At 42.7% G+C, this 27,390-nt stretch overlaps 1 protein-coding gene across 1 annotated transcript in view; it reads left to right on the forward strand.

The window, feature by feature from the left end:
* ADAM8 (ADAM metallopeptidase domain 8) overlaps positions 1-27,390 on the forward strand; it is a 158,086-nt gene that overhangs the window by 77,516 nt on the left and 53,180 nt on the right. The window contains exons 7-12 of the mRNA XM_030204865.1: positions 7,881-7,946; positions 15,626-15,694; positions 22,935-23,104; positions 23,755-23,836; positions 25,057-25,205; positions 26,815-26,992. Coding sequence (XP_030060725.1) covers positions 7,881-7,946; positions 15,626-15,694; positions 22,935-23,104; positions 23,755-23,836; positions 25,057-25,205; positions 26,815-26,992 — 714 coding nt within the window. The remainder of the gene's footprint in view (positions 1-7,880; positions 7,947-15,625; positions 15,695-22,934; positions 23,105-23,754; positions 23,837-25,056; positions 25,206-26,814; positions 26,993-27,390) is intronic.

The raw sequence follows: 27,390 nt of genomic DNA on the forward strand, positions 1-27,390 counted from the left end.
ACTTTCTGCTACCTGGTTAGCTTTCTCCATAAGCAGTGGACCACTGACAGGAAACTGTCTGCTCCTGACTCGAGAAAACCACCGAAGAAGAGCATCTTCTACCTCCTCAGCTTTTCCCGCGTGTTTTCGTTTCCGTTGTGGATTTGTATTGTTTTGCCAGTCTTCCAGAAGCTGGTCTTTCTGCTTCAAGACACGTGAAATTTGACTGGGATTGACACCATATTCTTTAGCAATCGGTGCTTGACTTTCTTTGTTTTCTAATTTTTTAAGAACTTCTATTCGTTCAGCCAGTGTTAAAGTCTTACAGTTCTGACGAAGAAAACGACCCCAGTGCATGCTCCAACAACATTCTTTCCTCTAATCTGCCTGGGGCAGTTAAAGAGGCGGTAAATTTGAAATCTCAGTTGTCACGCACCAATCATCTTCCATATTCCATGCATGCGCTTATGCTGAGTCTTTCCTGCAGAGAAGCGGTCTTGAACCATGCATATAAGTGAATCTTGCACTTATCAGTGGGGCGCTAGAACAAAGTTTGTCCCCATAGAAATTGATGGTGCCAAAAACGGGACCGAAGTACGGCATGCAGTTAAACAGAGCATGCTCTTATCCGATGTGCACTTAAATGGAGTGCACTATATATATATATATATATATATATATATATATATATATATATATATATATTAAGCACCATTATTTGTGTAATTCCATAAACTGAGTGCTAATCTTTATGCACTAATTTTATGCGTAAATGATTAAAATAATGGCACGTATGCATGTATGTGTGTACATATGCCAAAAATCTGGTTAAGTGCCACTGAAAACTAGCAGTTAGCCCCGAACAGTTAATTCAACCAGCTAGAAGCCATTTCTGGTTGTTTAAATAACATTGAATATTGACCCCTAAATGTATAACATCTGGATTTCAGATGAATATCGTTGCTATCTGAATAATTTCTCAGCCCATCCTTGTTCAACAGTTCCTATACTCTTATAACGATAATACAGGGAAATTCTGATGGCTTTTGGGCCCTGTGCTGTCTATACAGATTTGCAGACCTGATATGGATAGTAAAGTTGAATATTCATCATCTGCTACTACTACTTATCATTTCTATAGCGCTACTAGACGTACGCAGCGCTGTACACTTGAACATGACTGGTGAATATATGACTTAGTTTGAATATCAGCCTGTGTATGTTTAGATACGTTTTTCCTTTCTCATCAGAACTCTCACAATCTACCTTTGTGTCTGGTATCACAAGTGCTCCCATAGTAACACTGAGGTAAAGTTAACAGCCAGCTAGAAAAATTAATTAATTCTACAGATCAAAAGACTTCATTCCATGTCAATATCTTGAAATTAAAGAACAGGAAGAATTTGTGAGCAGAATTTCCTAGGTACAATTTTCCAGCTGAATTGCTTCAAAACCTTTTTGCTACAACTGTTGCATTAAAAGCTTCAGATGAGAACAGGAAAACCAAAGCAAACATAATTGGTTTCTGAATGATCACAAGCAAACCAATGCCATAAAAGCCTAGCATTTGCTGTAGTCCTTAGAGACTGGCTGTTCTTTGGGTTATACAGATGGTCCAGGGAAGGCGTTAACAGGGCCACAGAGAGACAGAGACAGACCTAGGGCAGGGCTACTGCAGCTGCCACCTGCCGCCCCCCCCCCCCCCCCCCCCCCCACACACACACACACTCAGGACTCAGCTGCCGCACCCCTCGCTCGCTCACTCAAGCTGCCACTGCCCCGCCCCCTCCAGCGTCAGTTCGTCTGCTCCTCCCCAATCTCCAATGGGGGCCCGGTGCTGGGCTCTGTCTCTCCCTTGCGCCTGTGTTCTGGGACCGGTTTATCACATTAACGCAAAACAGGAGCAGGAAAGAAACAGACCCCAGTGCCGGGCCAGGGCAAGTTTGCCCCCCCCTGCTCCCTCCTCTTAGCGGCTCTGGGAGTTAAGGGAAAATGATTACCTATATGGATAGCATCAATATTCTGCCATTATCCACATAACTAAATAGTTTAATGGAAGGCCTATGCAAAGCTGAGTATCATTGCTATATAGAAGGCATGTGGCAGTGACTCTCTTATACATATAAGGCCAGATTCTGTACATGGCACTGAAAGTTATGCAAAAAAAGATCTGCGCAAAGGCTACATTCTATATAGAGTGCCCGACCTTTATAGAATATTAGCATAGTGCACAGGTCGCGCCTAATTTTGGGTGTCAGACTTACACCTGCAACTATCAGGTTAAATGTGGATAAGCATTATTATTCTAGGACAGGGTGAATATATAACTTAGTTTGATTATCAGCCTGATCCTGGAGGCACCTCAGCCAATCAGGTTTTCATGATATCCACAATGAATATTTATGAGATAGATTTGCATGCAGCGGAGGCAGTGCGTGTAAATCTCTCTCATGAATATTCATTGTGGATATCCTTAAAACCTGGCTGGCTGGGGTGCCTCCAGGACCAGGTTTGGGAACCACTGCTATAATGGGTTAGGCACACCTTAATGCCATTACAGAATTGGCACTAAGCATGCTTCTTTGTTGTGCCTACATGTAGGCACCAATTTATAGAATTGCCCCCCTAAGTGTACACTTATCTGCAGAAGTGCAGGTTTTCTGTAATTTATGCACACAAGTGGTGTGTAAATATGAGTGTCCAGTTCAAGAATTGCCCTTGTACCAGTGCTGAGTATAGTCTAGTGGCCATTGGGAGCAGGAGCAAACCCCCACTCATCCCTGCTCCTCGCAGCTCCTAATTGAAAATGGCCGCCATGATGTCTAGCAGTAGTCCTGCAGTACTACTGCTAGGGGGCAGCCTCTAGCGGTAGTACCACAAGACATCCACTAGAGGTCGTGGCTGCAAGTTCAAATCAGGATCTACAAGGGGCAGGAGTGAGTGAGGTTCACTCCTTCCCCCAATGATCACTATACCACCAGACCTATTCAGGTAGGGAGCCTGCCTGAACTTGGGGGAGGGGGTGTGGAATGTGGGATTGGACCTTGTTAGGGGCAGAGATGAGGAATGTGGACTCCCCTTATGCATGCCCCAGTCATTATTCAGTCTAGATCCACATAACTTCGGAACTTAACCATGCAGGTCAGAATTGCCTCTATGAAGACAACTCTATAGCTGGGCTCCCACATTCACATGCTCCTTGCACCTGTAAATTTACAGCATATTTGCACTTTCTCAGGTTAGTGTACACTTACCCCAGATAAGTGCTAGCAAAGCAAAGAAGCACTGTTCTGTAATGACGTGCATAAGTGGCACAGTACATAAATGCAAGGGGGTGTTTTCATGGGCAGAGCACGGGCAGGACATAGGCATGTCTCCCAGGGGTCTGTGCTGGGACCGCTGCTTTTTAACATATTTATAAATGACGTAGAGATGGGAGTAACTAGTGAAGTAATTAAATTTGCTGATGACACAAAGTTATTCAAAGTAGTTAAATCGCGAGAGGATTGTGAAAAATTACAAGAGGACCTTACAAGACTGGGAGACTAGGCGTCTAAATGGCAGATGATGTTTAACGTGAACAAGTGCAAAGTAATGCATGCGGGAAAGAGGAACTTGAATTATAGCTACGTCATGCAAGGTTCCACGTTAGGAGTCACGGACCATGAAAGGGATCTAGGTGTCGTCATTGATACATTGAAACCTTCTGCTCAGTGTGCTGCTGCGGCTAAGAAAGCAAATAGAATGTTAGATATTATTGGGAAAGGAATGCAAAATAAAAATGAGGACGTTATAATGCCTTTGTATCGCTCCATGGTGTGACCGCACCTCAAATATTGTGTTCAATTCTGGTCGCCGCATCTCAAAAAAGATATAGTGGAATTAGAAAAGGTGCAGAGAAGAGCGACGAAAATGATAAAGGGGATGGGACGACTTCTCTATGAGGAAAGGCTAAAGCGGCTGGGGCTCTTCAGCTTGAAGAAAAGACAGCTGAGGGGAGATATGATAGAGGTCTATAAAATAATGAGTGGAGTGGAACAGGTAGACATGAAGCATCTGTTTACGCTTTCCAAAAATACTAGGACTAGGGGGCATGCGATGAAGCTACAAAGTAATAAATTTAAAACGAATCAGAGAAAATTTTTCTTCACTCAAAGTGTAATTCAACTCTGGAATTCGTTGGCAGAAAATGTGGTAAAGGTGGTTAGTTTAGCAGAGTTCAAAAAAGGTTTGGACAGCTTCCTAAAGGAAAAGTCCATAGACCATTACTAAATTGGACTTGGGGAAAATATTTCTGGGATAAACAACATAAAACGTTTTGTATTTTTGGGGGGGATCTTGCCAGGTATTTGTGACCTGGATTGACCACTGTTGGAAACAGGATGTTTGGCTTAATGGACCTTTGGTCTGTCCCAGTATGGCAATACTTATGTACTTATACACACAACTTACAGAATAAGAAATACATGCTGTTGCCACATTTCTGTTACCAGGTCTATACCTGGTGTAAATGTAAGTTGTGCCAATGCCAGGTTATGCTAGCAATGGCTTCTGAGCACCCCAATGTCATTATAGAATACACTCTCACAGCATGGTATCAGGGTTCTAAAAGGGATGCATCCAGTTATAGAACTGCCCCCTAAGTGCTTACCCACATTTTAGTAAAATGACCCCTTATCGTTAGCATTTTATAAGAGCAGGTCTTGATGAGATGCTTGTGGGGTTCAACAGATATGTTTCTTTAGTACTATCTAAATGCTGCTGTTTTAAATTATTTTTTGTATTATAGTCCACAGAGAATAACTTTGTTTTAGAGCTATGGAATATAATTGCACATAAATAAATAACATTGACATATTATGACAGATCTGGAAAACCCAAGGCGGAAGAAACTATTGTTGTTAGCAAACAGTTTAGAATAGAGAAGATGGAAGTTAATGATTAACCACAACCACAGAAGGACATAAAAAGAACCAGGGGGGAAGGGGGGTGTCTCTCTAAGCAGGTGTAAATGGCAGTGACAAAGAACATAACAAGGACTCTTGATATGCCTTCTAAAAATATTTCAAAAACATTAACGTATACGCTAACTACCCTAGGTTTGCAGGGAGCTTTCTCACTGGGGTCAATATTCAAAGCAATTTAAAGAGCCAGAAATGGCTCCTGGCTCGTTAAATCACACTTAACCGGCCATGCGTTAGCTGGCTCCAGAAACCCGGAAATTCAGTGCCAGTGCCTGGACATGGCCCGGCATTGAATTTCCAGGTTTAAAGCCAGCGACAGTCAGCAAAACACTGATTACCACTGGCTGAATATTGAGCCCATAGTGTTCTACAGCAGAGCACTTTACAACACAAACGACAAACGGGCACAGTGAAGATGACAATGATGCCACACAAAGTCAATAACGGTGCTATTAAAACTCTTAATCAAGTCAAGGCACAACTGGACACGGGCCTGTGTTTCGGCCAACTGGCCTGCATCAGGAGTCCAATGCTGCTGATGATACTGACGGCGACCGAGGCGGCCGCATAGGGCCTCGCGCTTAAGGAGGCCCCGCGCGACGCGCCTCAGTCAGCCTCCTCTGCTCCATCCCGGCACTCGAGGTATTTAAATCTGTACCTGGCTCCAGCCTCCGATGTCGCAGCAGCTGCGCAGCGTCAGTGAAAGCGCTGCCTGACGTCTGTAACCTTCCCTTTGCTCGTTCGTTCCCTCTCAGTGTCCCGCCCTTGAGAAAATGACATCAGAAGAAGGCGGGGCACTGAGGGAACGAACGAGCCAAGGGAAGGCTGGTGGAGAGACGTCAGACAGCACTTTCACTACGCTGCACAGCTGCAATGGAGGTAAATTTAAATATTACTAGCAGAATTGAAACAAAACAGAGAAGAGGGCGGGCAGGTAGAGATGGGAGCAGGAGGGATGGGGAGAGTTGATTGATGGACATGGATGGGAGGGCAGGGCCCAGGGAGAGAGGATTAATTGCTGGACATGGAGGGGATGGAGGAGAATTGCTGGATATGGATAGATGGAGGAGGGAAGGGGAGAGAGGAACAAGGATGGACATGGATGGGAGGACAGGGCCCAGGGAGAGAGGATTAATTGCTGGGCATGGAGGGGAGGGAGGAGAATTGCTGGATATGGATAGATGGAGGAGGGAAGGGGAGAGAGGAGCATGGATGGACAAGGATGGTCATGGATGGGAGGGCATGGCCCAGGGAGAGAGGAGAAATTGCTGGACATGGAGGGGAGGGCAGGGGAGAGAGGAGAAATGTTGGGCAGGAATGGAGGGAAGGAAAGACAAAGAAAGGAGATGCACATGGATGGAGGGGAAGGAAGAGAGGAGTAATGCTGGACATGGATGGAGGGGAGGGGAGGAAAGTAGATGCACATGGATGGAGGGGAGTGAGGAGAAATGCTGGATATGGATGGAGGGAAAATTGCTGAATTTAAGGGCTGGATCGGAACACTTTGAAGGCAGATGCTGAAACTGGAGAAAGGATAGGGACAGGGCTACAGATGGTAGACAAGACACATAAGGACACAGGAGGATGGTGGACATGGTGAGAGAAAAAATATCAAATGGAATGAAGACACTGCATAAAACAGAAGACACTGGGACCAAAGCAAATAGAAAAACTAAATGATCAGACAACAAAGGTAGAAAAAAGTATTATATTCAGAATTTATTAATTGGAATATGTCAGCTTTTGGAAATGTGCATCTGTGATATTTTGCATGTAAGTTTCAATTTTTCTAGTATTGCTGCATGCTGAGTCTGACTTCTTGAGGTAACTTTCCAGTTCAGTATTTTGCCTTCATATCTGTTGTGTCATGTTTTTTTCATGTGTGATCAAGGTGCAGTATCCTTCTAGCGTGTAGTATTTGCAGCCCTTTTTGTTTTGTTTTTTTCACGAGGTAGTGTATTGGTGTTTTAGAGCCTGGTGTAATTACAGTTCTGCCTTTCCAAGCATAAGGTTGTAGCTCGTCCTGTCCTTGGAATTAGTGCTGTTATGGTTTGGTAAGGTTATGAGTGTGTTTTTGCACAAGTTTGTGTATAGTGTTTTGCAGTGGAGAGATTGTGTGTCTGCACCTCTGACCCCCTGGGGTTATGAGAATTGGAACTACTAATTGTAGTGGACTTGAACTGAATAACTTCTGGGGGGGGGGTTCATGATAGCATTGTGCTTATTATTTCAATCAGTTTTTCTGTACAAGTTTAGCTTCATTTGTCTTTATTTGACATTTCATAAATAAAAAATGTTCTAAAAATTGAATAATCTTATCAATGGGGTGGGGGCGGGGCTAGGGCAGGGTGGGGCTAGGAGAGGGCCCCACCAAATTGGTCTGCACAGGGCCCCGCACTTGCTAAGACTGGCCCTTGATACTGAGCTCAGATTGCTATGCACCAATAACAATAAAAGCTTGAAGACAGAAATGAACGTACTGCAGTCAAGCTCATTTCCACAATCACTGGGATCAGAGTATTCAATTGTCAATCGACAAGTGATTGTGGAAACGAGAGTGACTGCAGTATGTTGATTTCTGCCTTCAAGCTTTTGATGTTATTGGTGCATAGCAATCTGAGCACAGTATCGTCAGCGGCATTGGACTCCTGATGCAGGCCAGTTGGCCGAAATACAGGACCGTGTCGAGTCATGCCTTAATTTGATTAAAAGTTTTAATAGCACCATTATTGACTTTGTGTGGCATCATTGTCATCTTCGCTGTGCCTGTTTGTTGTTTGTGCTGTTTGTGAAGATTGTTTCTTCTGTTGTGCCGTTCAATTCTGCTTATATCACAGGCTAATGATTGAGAGCCGTTTCAATCTTAGATATTCTGCTGCCTTTATAGACAGTAGAATTGAATCAATTTCATCCATGTGTCTGATTTTTTTTCCACAGAAATCAGCTCCCCTTCAAAAAGGTACCAGATATGTGGAGCTATTTTTAGTGGTGGATAATGCAGAGGTAAGTAATTTATCCTAAAACCATTGGGGCGTGTGCAACATAGAGAACTCAAGAAATGAGTTGCAACTTCCCGTTTGTGCTATTATTCACTTTATTGCTTTCTCTTCTGCAAAATTCAGAAATGTAAACTACAGTAAGTATCCATGGCAGAGAGATAAATAGCCCCCAAGCTGATCCAAATATCATTTTTGCAGATCAAAAACCCTGTAGAATGAATAGCTCCAAACATTCAGCCACATATGCAGCTCCGCAGGGTTGCGAAATAGAAGTCAGTGAGGTCTTTTTTTAGCTAACCACTGTTTAATCAGGGACTTTCCTGATCAATGAACAGCAGTTCTACAGAGTAAGCAAGAAAATCTTAGCTCTGGCAGCTGTACTTTTGTTAACTTCCTCAGATGCATTTCTCACCTCCTACCGCTGGACACTAATGAAACCATTAATCAAGTAGGAGAATAAGATGGACCAGATTACAGCTAGCAATGATCTTGAACCACAGGCTCTGGAGTAATTCTTAATATTCATTAAGTCAACCAGAATCACCGCTGGAAAATGATATTTAGAGGGAAAACCAGGGGAATATAATCTTACAATACATACCACACTGACCTACAAAACTGTACCTAACTTTCATAAAAGTGCCCCAAACTAAACGATGGCAGATAGGTAAAAATCAAAGTAGCCCATCTAATCTACTCAACAAGTCATGTAGGGTTGTAATTGCCACTCCATGCAAGTTAACTCTCCCCATGCCTTTCTGTTTAGGGTTCTAATGGTTCTGTACAAGTTATCCCCCTACCCCCCATGCCTTTTTAATTGACATTTTGGGCTGAACTGCTGCTCTATTCAAAGTACACACAAGCACTCGCAGAGCTGGTGATATGAATTATTATTATTATTATTATTTATTTATTTGAATTTTGCTCACACCTTTTTTAAGTAGTAGCTCAAGGTGAGTTATTTTCAGGTACACTGGGTATTTTCCTGTCCCTAGGGGGCTCACAATCTAAGTCTGTACCTGCAGGGCCACCAAGAGGGGGGGGAGGGCAAGATTTCCCTGGCTCGGCCTCTAAGGGTGGCCCAGTGCTGGGGGTCTCTCTCTTTCTCTTGCTCCTGATGGGACCCGGGTGATTACATCCTGACAGGAGCAGGAGAGAGAAAACTCTGACACTGGGCCCCCTCCCCCCCCTTAGAAGCTGGGGAGGAGCAGACACAGGGCTTTGGGATTTCTGGTTTGGCTGGCGAAGGTCTCCAGGCCCTGCCAGCAGAAGAAGCCTTCCTCCAGCACTGTTCTTCACTCACCACATTGTTTGCCCTGCAGCTGCTTTCCCCCTCATGTCATGCATGCATGTGCGATGTGAGGGGAAAAGCAGCCGCAGGGTCAGGGCAAGCAACGTGGCGGAATGAAGAACCATTCTGGAGGAAGGCTTCTGCTGGTGGGGTTTGGAGACCCTTCCAGCCAATGTATGTGGAGTTGTGGCGGGGGACGGGACAGCAATGGTGGCCCTGCCCCAGGACCAGCTCACTCTCTCGGCAGCCCTGTGTACCTGAGGTAATGGAGAGTTAAATGACTTGCCCAAGATCACAAGGAGCAGCAGTGAGATTTGAATGGCCACCTCTGGATGTCAGGACTGGTGCTCTAAGCACTAGGCCATTCCTCCACTCCATTATGTTTATTGAATTATGTTTCCTTATGACAAAATAGATATTACAAACAAGCCAAGCTGGTTTCCACATAACACAGATATTCAACTGCAAGACAAATAAAATAGTGTACACACAGACTAATGTAGACCGATACATCATAGATCAATATATCCCATCTCATGTCATAAGTACATAACCTTCACCATACTGGGACAGACCGAAGGTCCATCAAACCCAGTACCCTGTTTCCAACAGTGGCCAATCCAGGTCACAAGTACCTGGCAAGAACCCAAAAGATGTTATTTGCTATATTAGTGTGGATTTAACCAGTTTGGTTTGTGCCTAACTTATACTTTGTCATAAGAATATATGATGAGTGTTTTCCATTTCCCTATTCCATTGTAGAAGGGGAATTCAGACTATCACTATGTGCTATGATCATGCTATGTTTATTCCAGTGTTATGGGATTGTGCTTGTCATCTGTCATATTCTTTCACTTTTAACTTTGGCATAAACCTGCATTATATCAATATAACCCATAACCCCCTAATTCCATATATGGCACTAAAAATTGCACAATTTAAATGCATAATGAGCCAATTAGCACCCATAATTGGGCACTAATAATTATAAGTGCTGATTAGCAATAATTAAAATTTACGTGCTCATCTTTTAGTCACTATTCTATAAAGATGCACATGTAAATTTTTAAAACAAGGATCCAAAAGGAGACATGGGCATTCCTGGAATTCACGCGCACTGTTACAGAATTAGGCAGATCCGAGGATTTACACTTTTAAAACAATGATGTCATTTATGTTCCTGTCATTAGTTGGGCGCCAGCATTTACACTAGTCTTTGGCAAGTGTAAATGCTCATGCCCAAAGTTAGGCATGAACCCCTGGATTCTATATAGTGTGACTTAAGTTGTGCATGCAAACCTGGTTGTATTCTGGATTTACGCACACAGCTTAATTAGCTTAACAAGTCAATCAGCACCAATAATTGTATTTAACAAGCAATTATCGACACTAATTGGCATTAATTAGAATTTGCACGCATAGCTGTCTAAACATATTCTATAAAGTGATATGCCTAAATTCTAAGATGCGAATCTAAAAAGGGGTGTTGCCATGGGAGCAGCATGGACAGGGCATTCCTTGAATTTACATACAGAAAACGGGCGCTGGGTGTATTATATAAACCGCGCCTAACTTTAGGTGTAGTTTATAGAATATGCCTAGGTGTATTTTTTTTGTGCCAGTTTTGTAGGCATGATATATAGAGTCTAGCCCAAAATGTGTGCTAAGCTAGCAAGGATCCACCCAGCGCCTATCTTTGGGTGCAAAGTACTGAATTCCACCCCCCACCCCCACCCCCATGGGTGTATTTGGTCGTACAGTTTTATAACTACTATTTTCTGCATCTGGAGCCTTCTTTACACATAGAAAATGCTTATCACCATTTTGTGAAAGCAGATTCGCTCATCAAGCTTACGAGCTGACAGTAGATTCTGCTTTCTAAGGGATTGTTTTACTAAGGTGCACTGAAAAATGTCCTGCGGTATTGTATGCGCGTGTTTTGGAAGCAGATCCATTTTTCAGTGCATCTGTAAAAATGCCTTTTTAAAAATTTTGACCAAAAATGGACGGGCGGCAAAATAACGCGTTTCCATTTTGGGTCTGAGACCTTACTGCCACCCATTGACTTAGTGAAAAGGTCTCACGCGTTAACCGGGCGGTATTGGTCTACACGCGTCAAATGCTGTTTACCACCCATTAGCGCTGCACGCCAGAAAATAAAAATTATTTTCATTACCGCCCGGGCTACGCAGTTACTCAGAAATTGCATGTGTTGGGCTGCGTAGGTTCTTACGCGGCTTAGTAAAAGGGACCCTAAACTCCTTCTCACATACAAGCATATATCACATAAAGGCACTGTCCCTTTAGTCCCAGTGTGCAGTCATCTATTCGAACGAAACAATAACAGAGAAGGGCCAAGAGGAATCCCCACGAAGAAGACTGAGCAGAACAAATGCAATGAGGAAATGGAACCTCTTTATGGAACCAAAAGTCCTTTATTACAGTCTAACACAACGCAGATGACCCGACACAGCTGTGGTTCGGCAGAAATTGCCTGCATCAGAGGTCTGAACTCAGACAAAGCTGGTAAAGGAACAGCATTCACATACAAATAGTGCTCCAAATTACTGCTCCTTTGTGCCAATTTATGAAACTGGAACAGAAATACACTCCGTAAACAAGCAGAACAGCTCATAGAAAAGCTGAGCTGTTATGCTTGTTCACGGAGTGTATTGCTGTTCCAGTTTCATGTAGATTGGCACAAAGAAGCAGTAATTTGAATGATGTTTCTTTACCATTGTGTTGGACTGTAATAAGGGACTTTTGGTTCCATACAGTCGCTCCGTTTCCTCACTGCGTTTGTTCTGCTCAGTCATCTGTTTGAACAGACATTCACTGAGGAAGTCTGCAGCTGATAGAAACTAATTGATCCCTTCACTGAAGTGTGCTAAGCAGTTAGCGCATAAATTAGTGTGCACTCAAGGGCAATTCTACCACAGGGTGATCCCATGTATGCATCACTTGAGTGCGTATGTGTACAGAATACTGTCACTTTTGCAGATAAGGGTACACTGTTGTGTGTGAATTCCAACAGAACATCTAAGCGTTATTCTATAAGGACACACTTAAGTGGAATAGTGTGTAAATGCAAGGGGGTGTTCACTTTGGCAAAGCATGGGAGGGGCTGCCAGTTCAATGAGCAACTTACAAAATACTGTACATTATGCCCCGGATTCTATATAGCGTGCCTAGAGTAACGCATGATTCCTCATGTAAAACTAGGTGTATTTTATAACTATGTGGTAGATTAGTTGTTTTTAACAAGGTGTTAAGCATTGTTAATAGCTCTTAACAAGCAATAACAAGCATTAATTGGCAAAAATTAGAAATTACACGTGTGCACTGTTAAGCGTATTATGTAATGTACTGCGCCTAAATTCTAACCTGCACAGGCAAAAAAGGGCATGGCTAGGGTGCGTGGAAATGGGCGTGTTGTGGGTGTTCCAAATCTACATGCATTTTTCTAAAATATGAGCCAGTGCACGTAAATCTATGCGCAGAGATTTATGCCAGCCTTTTGTTGGCGTAAATGGACGCACATAGATTCGGTCACATTAACTATCCCTAAGGATATTCTAAATACCACTCCTAGATTTACACATGGTATTTAGAGTATGCTTAAGCTTAATTGCTTAGTGTGCGTTAATTTTAGGCGCCATATATAGAATCAGGCCCTATGCGCCCCTCGCCACATTTGGACATCTGCAATAATACCGTGACTATGGTTGGTGCAATTGCCGGCATCTAAATGTAAGATATGCTGATATTGGGTTACACCAATATTCTATAATGGAATGTGGGCATCCAGGGGCTATAAAAAGGGATCTCACCTCAGGGTGCCTATATGGAGGTGCCCAGTTATAGAATTGCCCCCTTAGGGGAGAATTCTATATATGGCATTGTAAAAAGCGCTATTCTATAAGCCACACTTAGTTAGGCATGATTTGTAGAATAGCGCTTACACCCGGGAATCACGCCTAACTTTAGACAAAGCCATTTGCACCAACTGAACCGTGGTGCAAATGTTCATGCCTAAACTGGGCAGGTACACCCCCTTATTCTATAACAATGCGCATAAATGCTAGGAACACGCCCAATCTGCCCATGATCCTCCCATTTCCGTGTCCCTTTATTTTTTCTCACACACAAAATTTAGCGCAGAACCCACATATAAATTTATATGTGTAAATTCCTATTAAATCTAATTAATGTCAATAATTGCTTCTTAAAAGCAAATTATTGGTGCTAATTAGATCATTATTCAATTAAATTTACATGTGCAAATTGGGCACGCACCCAAATTTGCATGTGCAATTATTAGCGACTTTTATAGAATTAGGGTGTTTAGTGCATAAGCACGTTATTGATTACCACATTGGCATAACAGCACTAAGGGGTCCTTTTACCAAGGCACGCTAACAGATTTAGCACGCGCTAATCATTAGCATGTGCTAAATGATAAAAAACGCCCATTGGAATATAATGGGTACCTTATCATTTAGCACATGCTAATCTTATTGTGCTAAATCTGTTAGTGCCCCTTGGTAAAATGACCCTTAACTGTATAGCCTGCTATGGTGTGAGAAGTGGGCAGGTTGTGGGTGAAGAATGGAGTTGAATTGTGCATTTTCACTGGTGCAGTTAGCGTGGATATGCTTACTGTGTTATAAGCAATACAAATAATCCCAATGACTCACTGTTGAAGTAAACGTCAGATCAACAAATAACCAGGAAAAACATCAAAATGTATGAAGTAATGTCCTCAGACATATCTAAACACCCACATGGCAGTCAATGTAAGCAACTGCTAAATGTTGAAGCACTGTGCTACTAAACATAAATGTGCACCCAAATATTTTTTAGATTTGTTCAAATTTTGATATAAATCACATATTTCACATTTTCTATACTCTTCAAAAGATGTATATTTCAGAAAAGCCAGCTTTAAAAAGTAAACATTCAGCAATCCGAGCAACTTCACTCATATTAAAAGATGTAAAATTACTATCTTATGGTCCTAGCGTCAATGTTCAATGATAGACGCTATGGGCACAAACACTGAGAAGTGCAAAAGAAGTAGAGTCCATGCCAAACTCCTTAGCTCTGAAAATGCCCAGCACCGCAGGTTTCACTGTGAAACTTTCATCAGGGATTGGGGTGATGGCTTGCGATTTTGTCATATGTGAAGGGGTGGGGGGAGGAAATGGGACTTGATATACTGCCTTTCTGAGGTTTTTTGCAACTACATTCAAAGCGGTTTACATATATTCAGGTACTTATTTTGTACCGGGGCAATGGAGGGTTAAGTGATTTGCCCAGAGTCACAAGGCGCTGCAGTGGGAATTGAACTCAGTTCCGCAGGATCAAAATCCACTGTACTAACCCCTAGGCTACTCCTCCACTCATCCCTCACCCAAGTCCCTGATGAAAGTTTCACAGTGAAACCTGCGGTGTTGGGCATTTTCACAGCAGGGGAGTTTGGCATGGTGTTTGTACAGACCCTGCTTCTTTTACCGCAGCAGGAATTCCCATTATTTTAAATGAAAATTGTAAATGGCCATGTGCTAATAAAAATCTTAGTATGTGGTCATTTACTGCCTGAGTCATTACCGCCTCCTATTTTCAGGTGGTAAAGGCTCACGTGCTAACCCGGCGGTAATCGGACAGTACACGCCAATGGCCGATTACTGCTGGGCATACCTACTCCCTCCCCCCCACACTAGAAAATAGAAAAATATTTTCTGGCACTGGAAACGCCACGTGGCAGACACAGAACTACTGCAGGGCACCGCAGTGTACTACATGGTACTGCTGTTTTGCCATGCACTACCTGCACGGTAGCCCTACTGCACCTTTGTTAAAGGGCCCCTTACTGCACAATACTGAACGTTTTGGTGCAATAACATTATAGGGACATGCTGGCAGTACCGCTAAAAGCTGGCACACCAGCTTTGACCTTACTGCACATTAATTATTGCATTTAATGTGTGTGTAAATGCAAAATTTTACCACACGTTAGGCAGAAGTGTAGTCAGGCTGCAACGCCATGGAGCGGAGAGGCATGCACGCGCATTGCGTAGGTGCAACAGACTGCCTGAAAAATAGGTGCTGGCACTGACTGAAGTCTGTTTGGGGGAGCAGCCGCTCCCCTGGCACCTGACCTAGCTATCCCTCTGACGTTAGGTAAAGGGCCCTTAATTCTTTGGACATTATCTCAGCAGGACTTTGACTATCACAATATTTCTAAACTCTTTAAAAGATTTTAAGAGTCTCCACTTTGGCTATTTTTCTGCTGCATTGTGCACCTGTTTGATTTGTGTGATTGCATTCAATAAAAAGTTCTGATATAGTATTTAAAAAATGTTTTAAAAGGCATTGTCTTCTTTCTACAGTACAGACAGTACAAAGATATTCGGGCATTGCAGAATCGCATGAAGGAAATTGTAAACCACGTTGACAAGGTAATTTAAGGCATTATTTGTGCTTGTTTGCCAGTGCAGTTTCAATTTATTTTTTTACTCTCAGAGCTTGGAACATTCCCTGGATTCATACTTGCAAGTACTCACACTTACCTGGAGAAAGATGAAAAATAATAATATATAAGAGCTCAATTCAGACCACGTGTCTGATTGCTATGTGACTTGGTATGTTACAATAGCATGAATCAGACAGTTCTAGAGGCCAATATGGTTTTTTTTTTGAGGTATACAAAGCTCTGAGACTTATACAGACAGATAGATATAGAAGCATAGAAATGATAGCAGGTACAGACTATGTGGCCTACCCAGTCTGCCCATCCTTACCTCTACTATCTCTTCCTAAGAGATCCTAGGTGCTTGTCCCACGCTTTTTTAAATTCGGACATAGGAGCCGGCTTTGTGGGTGCTGTAGGTGCTTGAGCACCCCCAATATTGAGAGAATTCATTGTATGAGTCCAGGGAGGGGTTATTTCCTTTGGGCTTAGCACCCCCAATAATTCTGAAAAGTTGGCTCCTATAAATTCAGATATAGTCTTTGACTTCACCACCTCCACCAGAAGACCACTCCAAACATCTACCTCCCTTTCCATAAAAGAAGATTTTCCTTAGATTACTCCTGAGTGTATCCCCTTTCACCTTCACCCTTTCAAAAAAAATAAAAAAGCCTCATTACAGAGCTTCCTGTCAGTTGAAAGAGACTTCTCTCCTGTGCATTTATCCCATGGAGGTATTTAAATGCCTAAATCATATCTCCTCTCTCCCACTTTTCTTCCAAAGTAAACTTATTGAGATTATTAAGTCTGTCCCTATATGTTTTATGATGAAGACCAGCCACTGGCCATTTTAGTAGTTGTCCTGTGGACCAACTTCATCCTGTTTATATGTGTTTGAAGGTACAGTTTCCAGAATTGTACACAGTATTCTAAATTGGGTCTTACCAGAGACTTATAATGAGGCACTATTACTTCCTTTTTCCTGCTTGCCACTCCTCTCCCTATGCCATCACCTTTCTACTTGTTTTTTGCCAACTTAAGATCACCCCTGGAGTTCAAGATGGTGTCAGAGTGAGCTCTGTGTGACTCTGTGCTATGGGGAAATAGAAGGGAAGAATCAGCCCTTACCCATGCAGGGGCAGCTCCTCTTCAGTCCCAGTACAAGTTCAGGCATCCATAGTGAGTTATGTGGTTACAGCACTGGTAGCTGCTCGATCTTTGATTTGGGGCCAGAGGCATGAAGGAGGAAATTCTGCTCATAGCGGATGTGGTGCCTCACTCAGCTCCAAATTCTGCAAGATCCCTCCTTGGCCTGGAATAGGGTCAGCATTGGAGAATCAGCATAGAGCCACTGAAGCGGAAGGTGCTGCACTGGCTGTATGTCCAAGTGGGTTCTCTTTCATGTTGAATGTGGAGCACCTGATGAAGGAATGATCCTGGGACAAAGAAAGAACTTATCTATGGAGGGTAAAGAAAGCAGAAGCCATAACATTAGACATGTGGCAAGCTGTTGGAGATCTGGAACAGTCAGTGTTAAAGAATATGATTGTGGAAGACCTCTGCTCCCTCCAAACTCAGGTTAAGCAGTATGATGAGGGCCTTAGTGAAAAACTGGCTAAACTGGAGATAATATAGAAGTTGGATGAGTTGCAATCTTTTCAGGTGGAACTGATTAAATATAAGAACTTGGTCACCTGAAATTAAAGACTATTGATAACTTTAATTGGCAAATGAATCTGATATTTATTAAATTTCCAAAGTCACCTATGATTGCTGCTTTGGATATGATAAAGAAATATTTTGGGGAAATTCTCCAAATTCCTAAGGAGTCTTTGCCACCATCAGTAAGAGGTTTTTGTATTGCTAGTGGGTCAGCTGGGAGTGCGGGGAGCAGAATTGGGAATGATGTGGCTAGTTTGATGTGAGAGGATTTTTTTGGAATGCACGCAATCAGTGTTGTCATCTAAAGCCACTTTAACTGTGACTTTTGCTCTTGAGCCTGATAGAAATTGGATTCTTTGCTTGTATTTTTGCTATAAGCAGCAGAGATTTTGTGGATTGAATGTAATAGTATTTCCTGATTTTTCTAGAGCCACCCAAAGTAGTCAAAAGGCTTTTTTTGGCCAATTTTGCTTAAGTTTTGGCCCTAGGAGCAATGTATTTTTTTGCAATTTCCCTGTAACTGTATAGTTAAATATTAAGATAATATTTATGTTTTTGTTCACCCATTACATTCACAAAATCTTTGATGGTAGAGTGCTCCCGAGTCCTCCTCATTTATCTTCTCTTATAGGCCGTCTGTAATAAGATATCTCGCTTTTTGTATTGAAGTAACCTATCTCCCTTTTCCTTTTTTATAATTTCCTTGGTTATGGCGGACCATAATCTCCTGCTAGTCCTCTGATACTTTTCTTGAACTCCCTGTTTTTTTATATGCTTTATTTTTAATGCAATGCAAGGATATAATATGTACAACAAAACCAAAGTGAGAAACAACATGAAAAAAAAACCGGTTATGTTTAGCACTAGAGTTACCTTATGTCCATTGTGACCCTCCATCCATATGATGCCATCCCAAGTGTATTGTTGCTGTTAACTGTTTTATTCTATATTTTCTTGTTATATTTCCAGGCATTGTACACGCTGTAGCTTGTAAGTTTTTCTTTGGGACAAAAAAAAAAAACGATCACCCCCAAGCCTTTCTCTTCTTTCATGCACAGAAATACTTCACTCTCCAGTGGTGTTCCTATGTCGGCTGCCATCCAGGGCAGACCACCACTCCACTAGCACATTCCCCTCCCCCAGTGCATCCCCCTCTTCCCCCCCCCCCCCCCCAGAGCATTACACCCAGTCTCCCAGTCTCCCAGTCTCGTAAGGTCCTCTTGTAATTTTTCACAATCCTCTCACTATTTAACAACTTTGAATAACTTTGTGTCATCAGCAAATCTAATTACTTCACTAGTTACTCCTATCTCTAAATCATTTATAAATATGTTAAAAAGCAGCGGTCCTTCACAGACCCCTGAGGAGCCCCACTATCTACCCTTCTGCATTGAGAATACTGACCATTTAACCCTACTGTCTCTTTTCTATCCTTTAACCAGTTTTTAATCCACAATAGAACACTACGTCCTATCCCATGACTCTCCAATTTCCTCTGGAGTCTTTCATGAGGTACTTTGTTAAGCGCCTTCTGAAAATCCAGATACACAATATCAACCGGCTCACCTTTATCCACATGTTTGTTCACCCCTTCAAAGAAATGTAGTAGATTGGTGAGGCAAGATTTCCCTTCACTAAATCCATGTTGACTCATGTCTTATTAATCCATGCTTTTGAATATGCTCTGTAATTTTGTTCTTTATAATAGTCTCTACCATTTTGCCGGGCACTGACGTCAGGCTCACTGGTCTATAATTTCCAGGATCCCCTCTGGAACCTTTTTTAATTATCGGCATTACATGGGCTACCCTCCAATCTTCCAGTACCACGCTTGATTTTAAAGATAATTTACATATTACTAATAATAGTTCAGCCAGCAGCGTCAGAAGGAGCAAGGAACCGGGTGAGCTGACAGCCGCACGACTGCTCTCTCTGTACCCCCTTGCAGTGTGCACCCGGGGCAGACCGCCCCCACTTCCCTGCCCTTGGTACACCACTGTCACCCTCTACACTGTACAGCATCCTTGGGTATTTACAGTCCAAATGCACGACTCCGCATTAAATTGTAGCTACCAAATTCTTGACTATTCTTGATGCTTCACTTGATCTTTCCCTTGCTATCCACACCATCAGCGATATGTACCTTATTACAGATTTTGATGTCATCTGCAAAGAGGCTAAACTTACCAGACAGCTCTTTCACAATATCATTCACAAACATGTTCAAAAGAGCCAGATCAGGGACCAATTCCCAAGGCTGGAGCAATACAATAAGTGAGGAAAGCATGGCAGAAGAGCACTGATGTTTGGGGGGGGGGGGGGGGCACCAAAAGCTGCCGCTGCTTAACTCTTGTGCCAACCTTGCATCTCAACTGACTGTAGCCCTCACCATCTGCCCTGCTTTTCAGAGTCGTTAACAGAGCAATGGGAGTTTCTTACTCACTGCTACCGCTCTGCCTCTTCTCAAACAGGTATGGCTGCTGGCACCACCTGCTCCTCTGAGCCACAGATTAATTACTATTCAAGGCAATTAATGTGAGAATTAGTGTACACTAATGTAAGAGGCAATTGTATAACAGGACATGAAAATGTAGGTGCCATACAGGGTCATAATCGAACGGGGCGCCCAAGTGTTCCTGAGAAACAAGATGGGTGTCCATCTTTCATTTCGATAATACGGTCGGGGACACCCAAATCTCAACATTTAGGTCGACCTTAGAGATGGTCGTCCCCGGTTTTCAGCGATAATAGAAACCGAGGACGCCCATCTCAGAAACGACCAAATCCAAGCCATTTGGTCATTGGAGGAGCCAGCATTCATAGGCACTGGTCCCCCTGACATGCCAGGACACCAACCAGGCACCCTAGGGGGCAGTGCAGTGGACTTCAGAAAAAGCTCCCAGGTGCATAGCTCCCTTACCTTGTCTGCTGAGCCCCCCAACCCCCCCCCCCCAAAACCCACTCCCCACAACTGTACACCACTACCATAGCCCTTAGGGATGAAGAGGGGCACCTAGATGTGGGTACAGTGGGTTTGTGGTGGGTTTTGGAGGGCTCACAGTTACCACCACAAGTGTAACAGGTAGTGGAGGGGGAGGGGACCAGGGTCCGCCTGCCTGAAGTGCACTGAAGTACCCACTAAACCGGCTCCAGGGACCTGCATACTGCTGTCATGGAGCTGGATATGACATTTGAGGCTGGCATAGAGGCTGGAAAAAATATTTAAAGCATTCTTTTTGAGGGTGGGAGGGGGTTAGTGACCACTGGGGGAGTAAGGGGAGGTCACCCCCAATTTCCTTCGGTGGTCATCTGGTCATTTAGGGCACATTTTCGTGGCTTGCTCATTAAAAAAAAAGGACCATGTAAAGTCACCCAGGTGCTCATCAGGGACGCCCTTCTTTTTTCCATTATTGGCCGAGGACGCCCATGTATTAAGCACGCCCCAGTCCTGCCTTCACAATGCTTCTGACACCCCCCCCCCCCCCCCGTGAACTTTGGTCGTCCCCGCGATGGAAAGCAGTTGAGGACGCCCAAAATCGGCTTTTGATTATGCCGATTTGGGCAACCCTGTGAGAAGGACACCCATCTTCCGATTTGTGTCAAAAGATGTGCGCCCTTCTCTTTCGAAAATAAGCCTGATAGTTCCACAAGCAGTGAGCCTTTTCTACAAGAATATTTGTTTATATGCTTTATTGTAATCTGCTGTGAGCATTGGAATGAGCAGAATATAAATGGTTTAAGATAAATAAATAATAAATAAACCCAAATCAGAGGGCCTAAGTTAAGCCTATGCCCCTCTCCTGTTAATCAGGCATATAGCCAGACCTCAATTATGGAGGAGGCCTGAGCCCAAAGTGAGGGAGCACATTTTGCCCCACCTCCCTACTGCTCTCCGCCCTCCGCCGTAACCCCACATACCTAGGCTGGTGGGGGTTTGTAAGCCCTGCCAGCAGAAGCTTTCCTCTTGCGCAGTTCTTCCACACACCACCTGCCCTGCTTCCCCTTGTGACATGCATGCTTGGTTTTAATGATTAAAACCAAGCATGCGTGCAAGGAGGTGGGCAAGCAGAGCCGGCAGCATGGCAACAAACAGCACTGGAGGAAGGCTTCTGCTGGCAGTTTTGGGGACCCCTTCCAGCAAAACCAGCAGACCTTGTGAGGTCCAAATCCAATTTGGAGGGCCTAGGCCCCCGAGTTGCCCCCCCCCCCCCCCCCCCATGGCTACACCATTGCTGTGAATGCCTCCCTTCCATTAACACACTAAGGGCCCTGATTACTCAGGTGCATTAGTGTTTTTAGCATGCCTACACTTAGTGCACACGTTAACCATTTAGGCGCCGATAAGGATATTGTAGGCACGTACATGGATAACGCGCATACATGGTTAACACATGTTAAAAATGTTAACGCACCTATAACGCTCCTTAGTAAACAGGGCCCTAAATCATTCTACAATAGCGCTTAGCATGCTGCTGCCGTTTACACACATGTTATAGAATTAGGGGGTAAGTGAAAAGCCATCATGTTAACTGTTAGTCCAGTTATGTGCTAAGAGCAGACATTAACCCCTGTGTTAACTGCCCAACACACTTTAGTAAAAGGCGCCCTTTGTTCAATACCACTGGACAGGTTTCAGAAAATATTGCATGCCTTCTACTTGTCCTGTAACCATAATCCAAACTTACATCAGATTTAGGCACACAGGAGCTTATGGGATGCGACAAGATGGCCCTGACTGTATACTGCTCTGTTTTAGAAGGATGTTTGAAGGGGACAAAGGTATATAAGGATGTGATTAGTGGTTGTATTGTTCTGTAAGGTGTGTGCAATATTTGCCTATATTGTCTAGTGTATTTCCTGAGATTATACTGTATGGTTTTCTGAGGTATGCCACTAAGCTACCAGGTTTTATTGTGGGAATTTTTTTATCCTAAGATGGATATTTTTGCCTTGGATTTCTGCTATCATGATCAGTCCTTCCTAATGCTTTGCATTCAGCCCGGTGTTATCCATTCTTTGGAAGACAGAAATAACTATGTCAGCAGGAACTGTGTGAACTGATGAAATCAATAATGGAAAATGGAAGTGCTCAAAATTAAACTATCACAGTTCTATCACAGAATAAATGCATCAGGTTGTTATGGGAACTGAAATACTTTAATTTCTTTAATACTTGAAGAAAATATTTTTCTTTTCTTATTTTTGTTCAATGATCTCCTTTGTTCATCCTCCTAATGGTTCCCTGGCCTCTGAAATACTTTGTTAGTGTAGAAGAAGGAGACAGTCAAATCAGTTTGCTCCTCTCCTTATATTCTGAATACCCCATTCTATAGCATCTCATTCTTTCTCCTTTTCAGTTTAATTACCTACTGTGACACCCTGTTCTCTGAACAGTGATATCACAATGGGTCTTGATTGTTCTCTTCCTTTACTTCTGATCAAGCCTGCTTCTTCTTCCCAGGCCTTGAATATATGGCATGGTTCAGACAGTGTTAACATGCTGTCAGGTGTGGTTCATTTTGACTCTGTTTTTTATATTTTGGATTTCTGTTTTTTTGTGTCTGCAGCTGTATCAGGCTCTCAATTTCCGTGTGGCTTTAATTGGTCTGGAGATCTGGTCTGACAGAGATAGGATATTCGTTAGTTCCAATGCTGACACCACCCTAAACAATTTCCTCGCGTGGCGCAAGACTGAGCTGCTAAGGAAGAAAAAGCACGATAATGCCCAGCTAATAACGTGAGTACCATCGGTACAAATAAAGTAAGAAGATCTGAAAGCTAGTGTGCATTGGTTTTATAGTCAGTATGAGGTCTCATGGTACGATTGGTAGCTCACTTTGCCTACTGCATCCTCAACCAGAGTTCAAATCTTCCACTAGGATCTCTGGCCAACTCAACCATCCGTCCACTTTTATTTAATAAATGGGGGGGGGGGGGGGGTGAAGGAGAGGAGATGAAAGGGGAAGGCAATGGCAAACTATCCCACCAAGAAACTATCACACAAGTGACAGTCCCCATAAGTTGTTTGAAACCTGGTGCTTGCATACAGGAGAGTATCTTCACCTTTACCTTATGCATTGCTGACAACCATTGGTTATGTTCATCAGATATTGCCAGTTGGGCTTAAGGATTCCAGCTGAAGATAACTCTTCTTGCTATGCCACAGCACTGGGGCTGTGAGAGTCAAGTGGGTGCTGTATCCTTGCTAGAGAAAAAAGCATTCTGAAGTTTCTAATTCTGCTTTCTAATGAGGTGTAGTATGATTACAACCACAAAATACTTCAGGGTAGGATTTAGAAAGAGAACCAGACTGGCTGTCTCAAATCGGACGTTCACTGACCATCCATCTAGTTATCCTTCATTTATACAGCCCTTATTTCTCTCTAGAGGTGTGGATTTTGAAGGTACTACGGTTGGACTAGCAACAAAGTTGGCAATGTGTACAGGTGACTCAGGAGCAGTAAATCAGGTAAGCATGCAAAGCCATTAACACTTATGCATCCACTGACAAACTTTATAGTACTGTGAAAAATTGATAAAAGTGATGAAGTACATTGATAGCAAGTTTCAAACCTCAATTGGGGAATAAAGACTGAGAATCCAGTGTTTGGGTGAAAGCTGTAGGGGAGGTTTCATATTCCCACTCCTTTCACTTGTTCTCCCTCCCATTCTGAAACAAAAATAAAAGGAGGAAAAGACTCCAATCCTCACAGATGTCTACAAAAACAAACAAGGAAGTGAGTCGGATACAAAGAGGATTTGCAATTTTCAAGGACCTTTATTATGTTCACAGTAGCAACACCTTGAAGACCTGACATGGCCGTGTTTCGGCATGTGAGCCTGCCTCAGGGTTTATCAAAACCTTAAAAGGAAATATGCATATATAATTGAATACATATAAATAGAAGCAAATAAAAAAATTAAATCAATAAACAGAAGCAAATAAAAAACTTAATGAACACACGGCCATGTCGGGTCTTCAAGGTGTTGCTACAGTGAACATAATAAAGGTCCTTGGATATTGCAAATCCTCTTTGTATCTGATTCACTCCCTTGTTTGTTTGGTTGCTTCCTCTCATTCCCCCATCATTGCCTATTTATACCTCTCCTTACATTCTCTCTCCATTTCTCCCCTTTCCTTTTGTTCAAACTCCCCACCACCACTTTCCTTCCTATCTCCCATTGCCTTCCCCTCCATTCTCTTCTCACCTCTTTATTCCCTCTTCCCAGTTTCACTTGGGCCAGATAGTCTCTATAGAGGTTTAGCTCCTGGCACTACTTAAGTGGTGTTATGATGCAAACGTATGTAGAAAAAAACTCATCTGTTGCTTTTAGGTATTATTTTTTAAGCACTGACTGAACGTTCCTTCAGAAAGCTATGTTTAGGAAAAGGCAATTAATTAAAGGTACGTTAGCAGTTAGTTTTTTGTTGCTATGTCATTATCAGGTTAACATGTTCATTAATGAAAATACTGAAGGTCTATTTGTACTTCTCGTGAAATGGAAGTATTAAAACATATTTAAAGCACACAGTAGATATAAATAAATTTACTAGACTATTTTGGCAACACTTATGTACTTTTGATAAGGGTGAAGTTCTTTCCAACAAGGTCACCTTTGAAAATACTAGAAAATCCATGCATAAGGTTGATTTTACTCTCATGGGCTTTTTTCCCTCCCCATTTTCAGGATCATAGCGGAAGTCCTTTAGGAGCAGCTTCCACCATGGCCCATGAAATGGGGCATAACTTAGGAATGTCACATGATGAAGATGTTGTGGGCTGTAGCTGTGCTGTACCAAAAGCGAATGGTGGATGTGTCATGGCACAGCAGGTTGGGTAAGAACACCATAATGGAAACTCCTAGCACCCTCCACTCTAGTATTTGATACATGGTTCAAACCAATTTCATTAATAACAAATGATAACACTAACTTAATTAAGATGGGATAAGCACAGAAAATCCTGCTGATGAAGACATGAAGGGAATGCCAAAGGTCAGCTGAGGACTATGGCACAGCAGCAGGCTTGGGGTTGGTCAGATTAAATGGACCTTGAGATCTTTACCTGCTGGCTTGTTCTACGTAAAATAGCTTGTATGTAAAACATAGTAACATAGTAACATAGTAGATGACGGCAGAAAAAGACTTGCATGGTCCATCCAGTCTGCCCAACAAGATAAACTCATATGTGCTGCTTTTTGTGTACACTTTACCTTGATTTGTATCTGCCATTGTCAGGGCACAGACCGTATAAGTCTGCCCAGTACTAGCCCCGCCTCCCAACCACCAGCCCCGCCTCTGCCACCCAATCTCGCTAAGCTTCTGAGGATCCCTTCCTTCTGAACAGGATTCCTTTATGTTTATCCCACGCATACACATTTTTCCTTGTGTTCTGGCCCATTTCAACAAGTTTAGTCAATTTGCAGATTTGAAAGTTAATCAAGGCACATCTTTACTTTTGCACTTACAGCAGAAAGGGATGGGCAGTAGCTGGGACTTTTCCTCCATCAATGGGTCAAGGGACATTTGAAATACCTGAGCCTTAATATTCCTAGACAGCTTACCCGTTTATATGAATTAAATATAAGAACCTTGTTGAGGGACATGGGATATCTTCTTAAAAACTGGAGAGATTTGCCCCTTTAATAGGTAGAATAGAGCTGATTAAAATGATGGGGGAAATACTGTGCATGTACATTGCACTATTAAGGAAACCTAAGAAGGGCAATTGGGACAACTCATATTAAAATCTAGAATATTGTTAGTTTAATAAAATAGATGAGAGATTGGGTACTAGGAACTCATCCCTACTGTAGTTTATCCCTGGAATCCCAGATAGTGTATTCCTAAATTCACCTATAAAGCGGGGACACTCTCAGAAGTTCTGAGAGAAGAGGACATTTCTCTGAGGTAGCACATGCAGTGACCTCAATTAGGTGTTAAGTTGTGGGGAAAATAGAATATTTGCATAAGTTGCTGAGTTAACTCGAAAGCTTGTTTAAAAAAGGCCCCTTAGATTCAAAAATATATAAAGATGAAAAGTCCCACTGAACTTTCTTTCTGAGAAGTTCTAAGAGGACATTTCTCTGGTAAGCGAACACTAACAGTGATTAGATATCAGCTAGCCTGGCAAATTCAGTCATTTAACAACTCAGATGCTTTTGGAGTTAGGGAAGAGGTTATTTTCCATTGGTATTCCACAGATGATATGGTATGACTTCAAATTCACTGTCACCAACAACACAAAACAATCCAAGAGACCTTGGCAGGCATGAGAGGATTGAAGGTAATGCAGTTTCATGCCTTTACACGATTGTAGATTTCAAGCTGCGTACCTTAATTGTACATTGGAAGCCTGCTTTATACAGAGATAAGACCTTCTCTCTTCCATTTCAAATTATGTACACCGCCTATAATTAGATATTTTTTCTTCATCTCTCCTCCAGGATGGTTTACCCCAAGTATTTCAGCAGCTGCAGTAGACATGATTTACAGAGTTTCTTAAGTGATTCAAGACCTAGCTGTCTACTAAATATGCCAGATGTGGATCAGCTCTATGGAGGTCCAGTCTGTGGAAACCAGTTTGTGGAGCAAGGGGAAGATTGTGACTGTGGTACCCTTCAGGTAATGACAAAAGAACTGGTCCTTACGTTACATATCTTCTCTTATATTTTGTAAATACCGTAGCAGTTCCATGCAGGTCACAATCAGAAGAGACCAGGCAAACCCTAAGAATTACATCACAATAGAATCATTAACGTTCCTCATAGAGCTACAGGGTCAGTTCTGCAACATCCGGCCTCAGGTGGGAGATAGTAGGGGGCCTGGGTAGTACTAGTAGAAAGGCTGATGCATTAAATTGCTTATGGCTTTCACAAACAAAATAGCATACACAAACATGCAACATAGCACATGTAATCGCATTTATGAATTTTAATCCATGCTGTTTGGGATGTTGTATGAGCTAGTTTTTGTTTGCAAAATTATTCATAGAACCTTTGCAATAGTTGTTAATAAACTGG

This window comes from Microcaecilia unicolor, chromosome 5, assembly GCF_901765095.1.
Source record: "Microcaecilia unicolor chromosome 5, aMicUni1.1, whole genome shotgun sequence".
NCBI classification, from domain to species: Eukaryota; Metazoa; Chordata; class Amphibia; order Gymnophiona; family Siphonopidae; genus Microcaecilia; species Microcaecilia unicolor.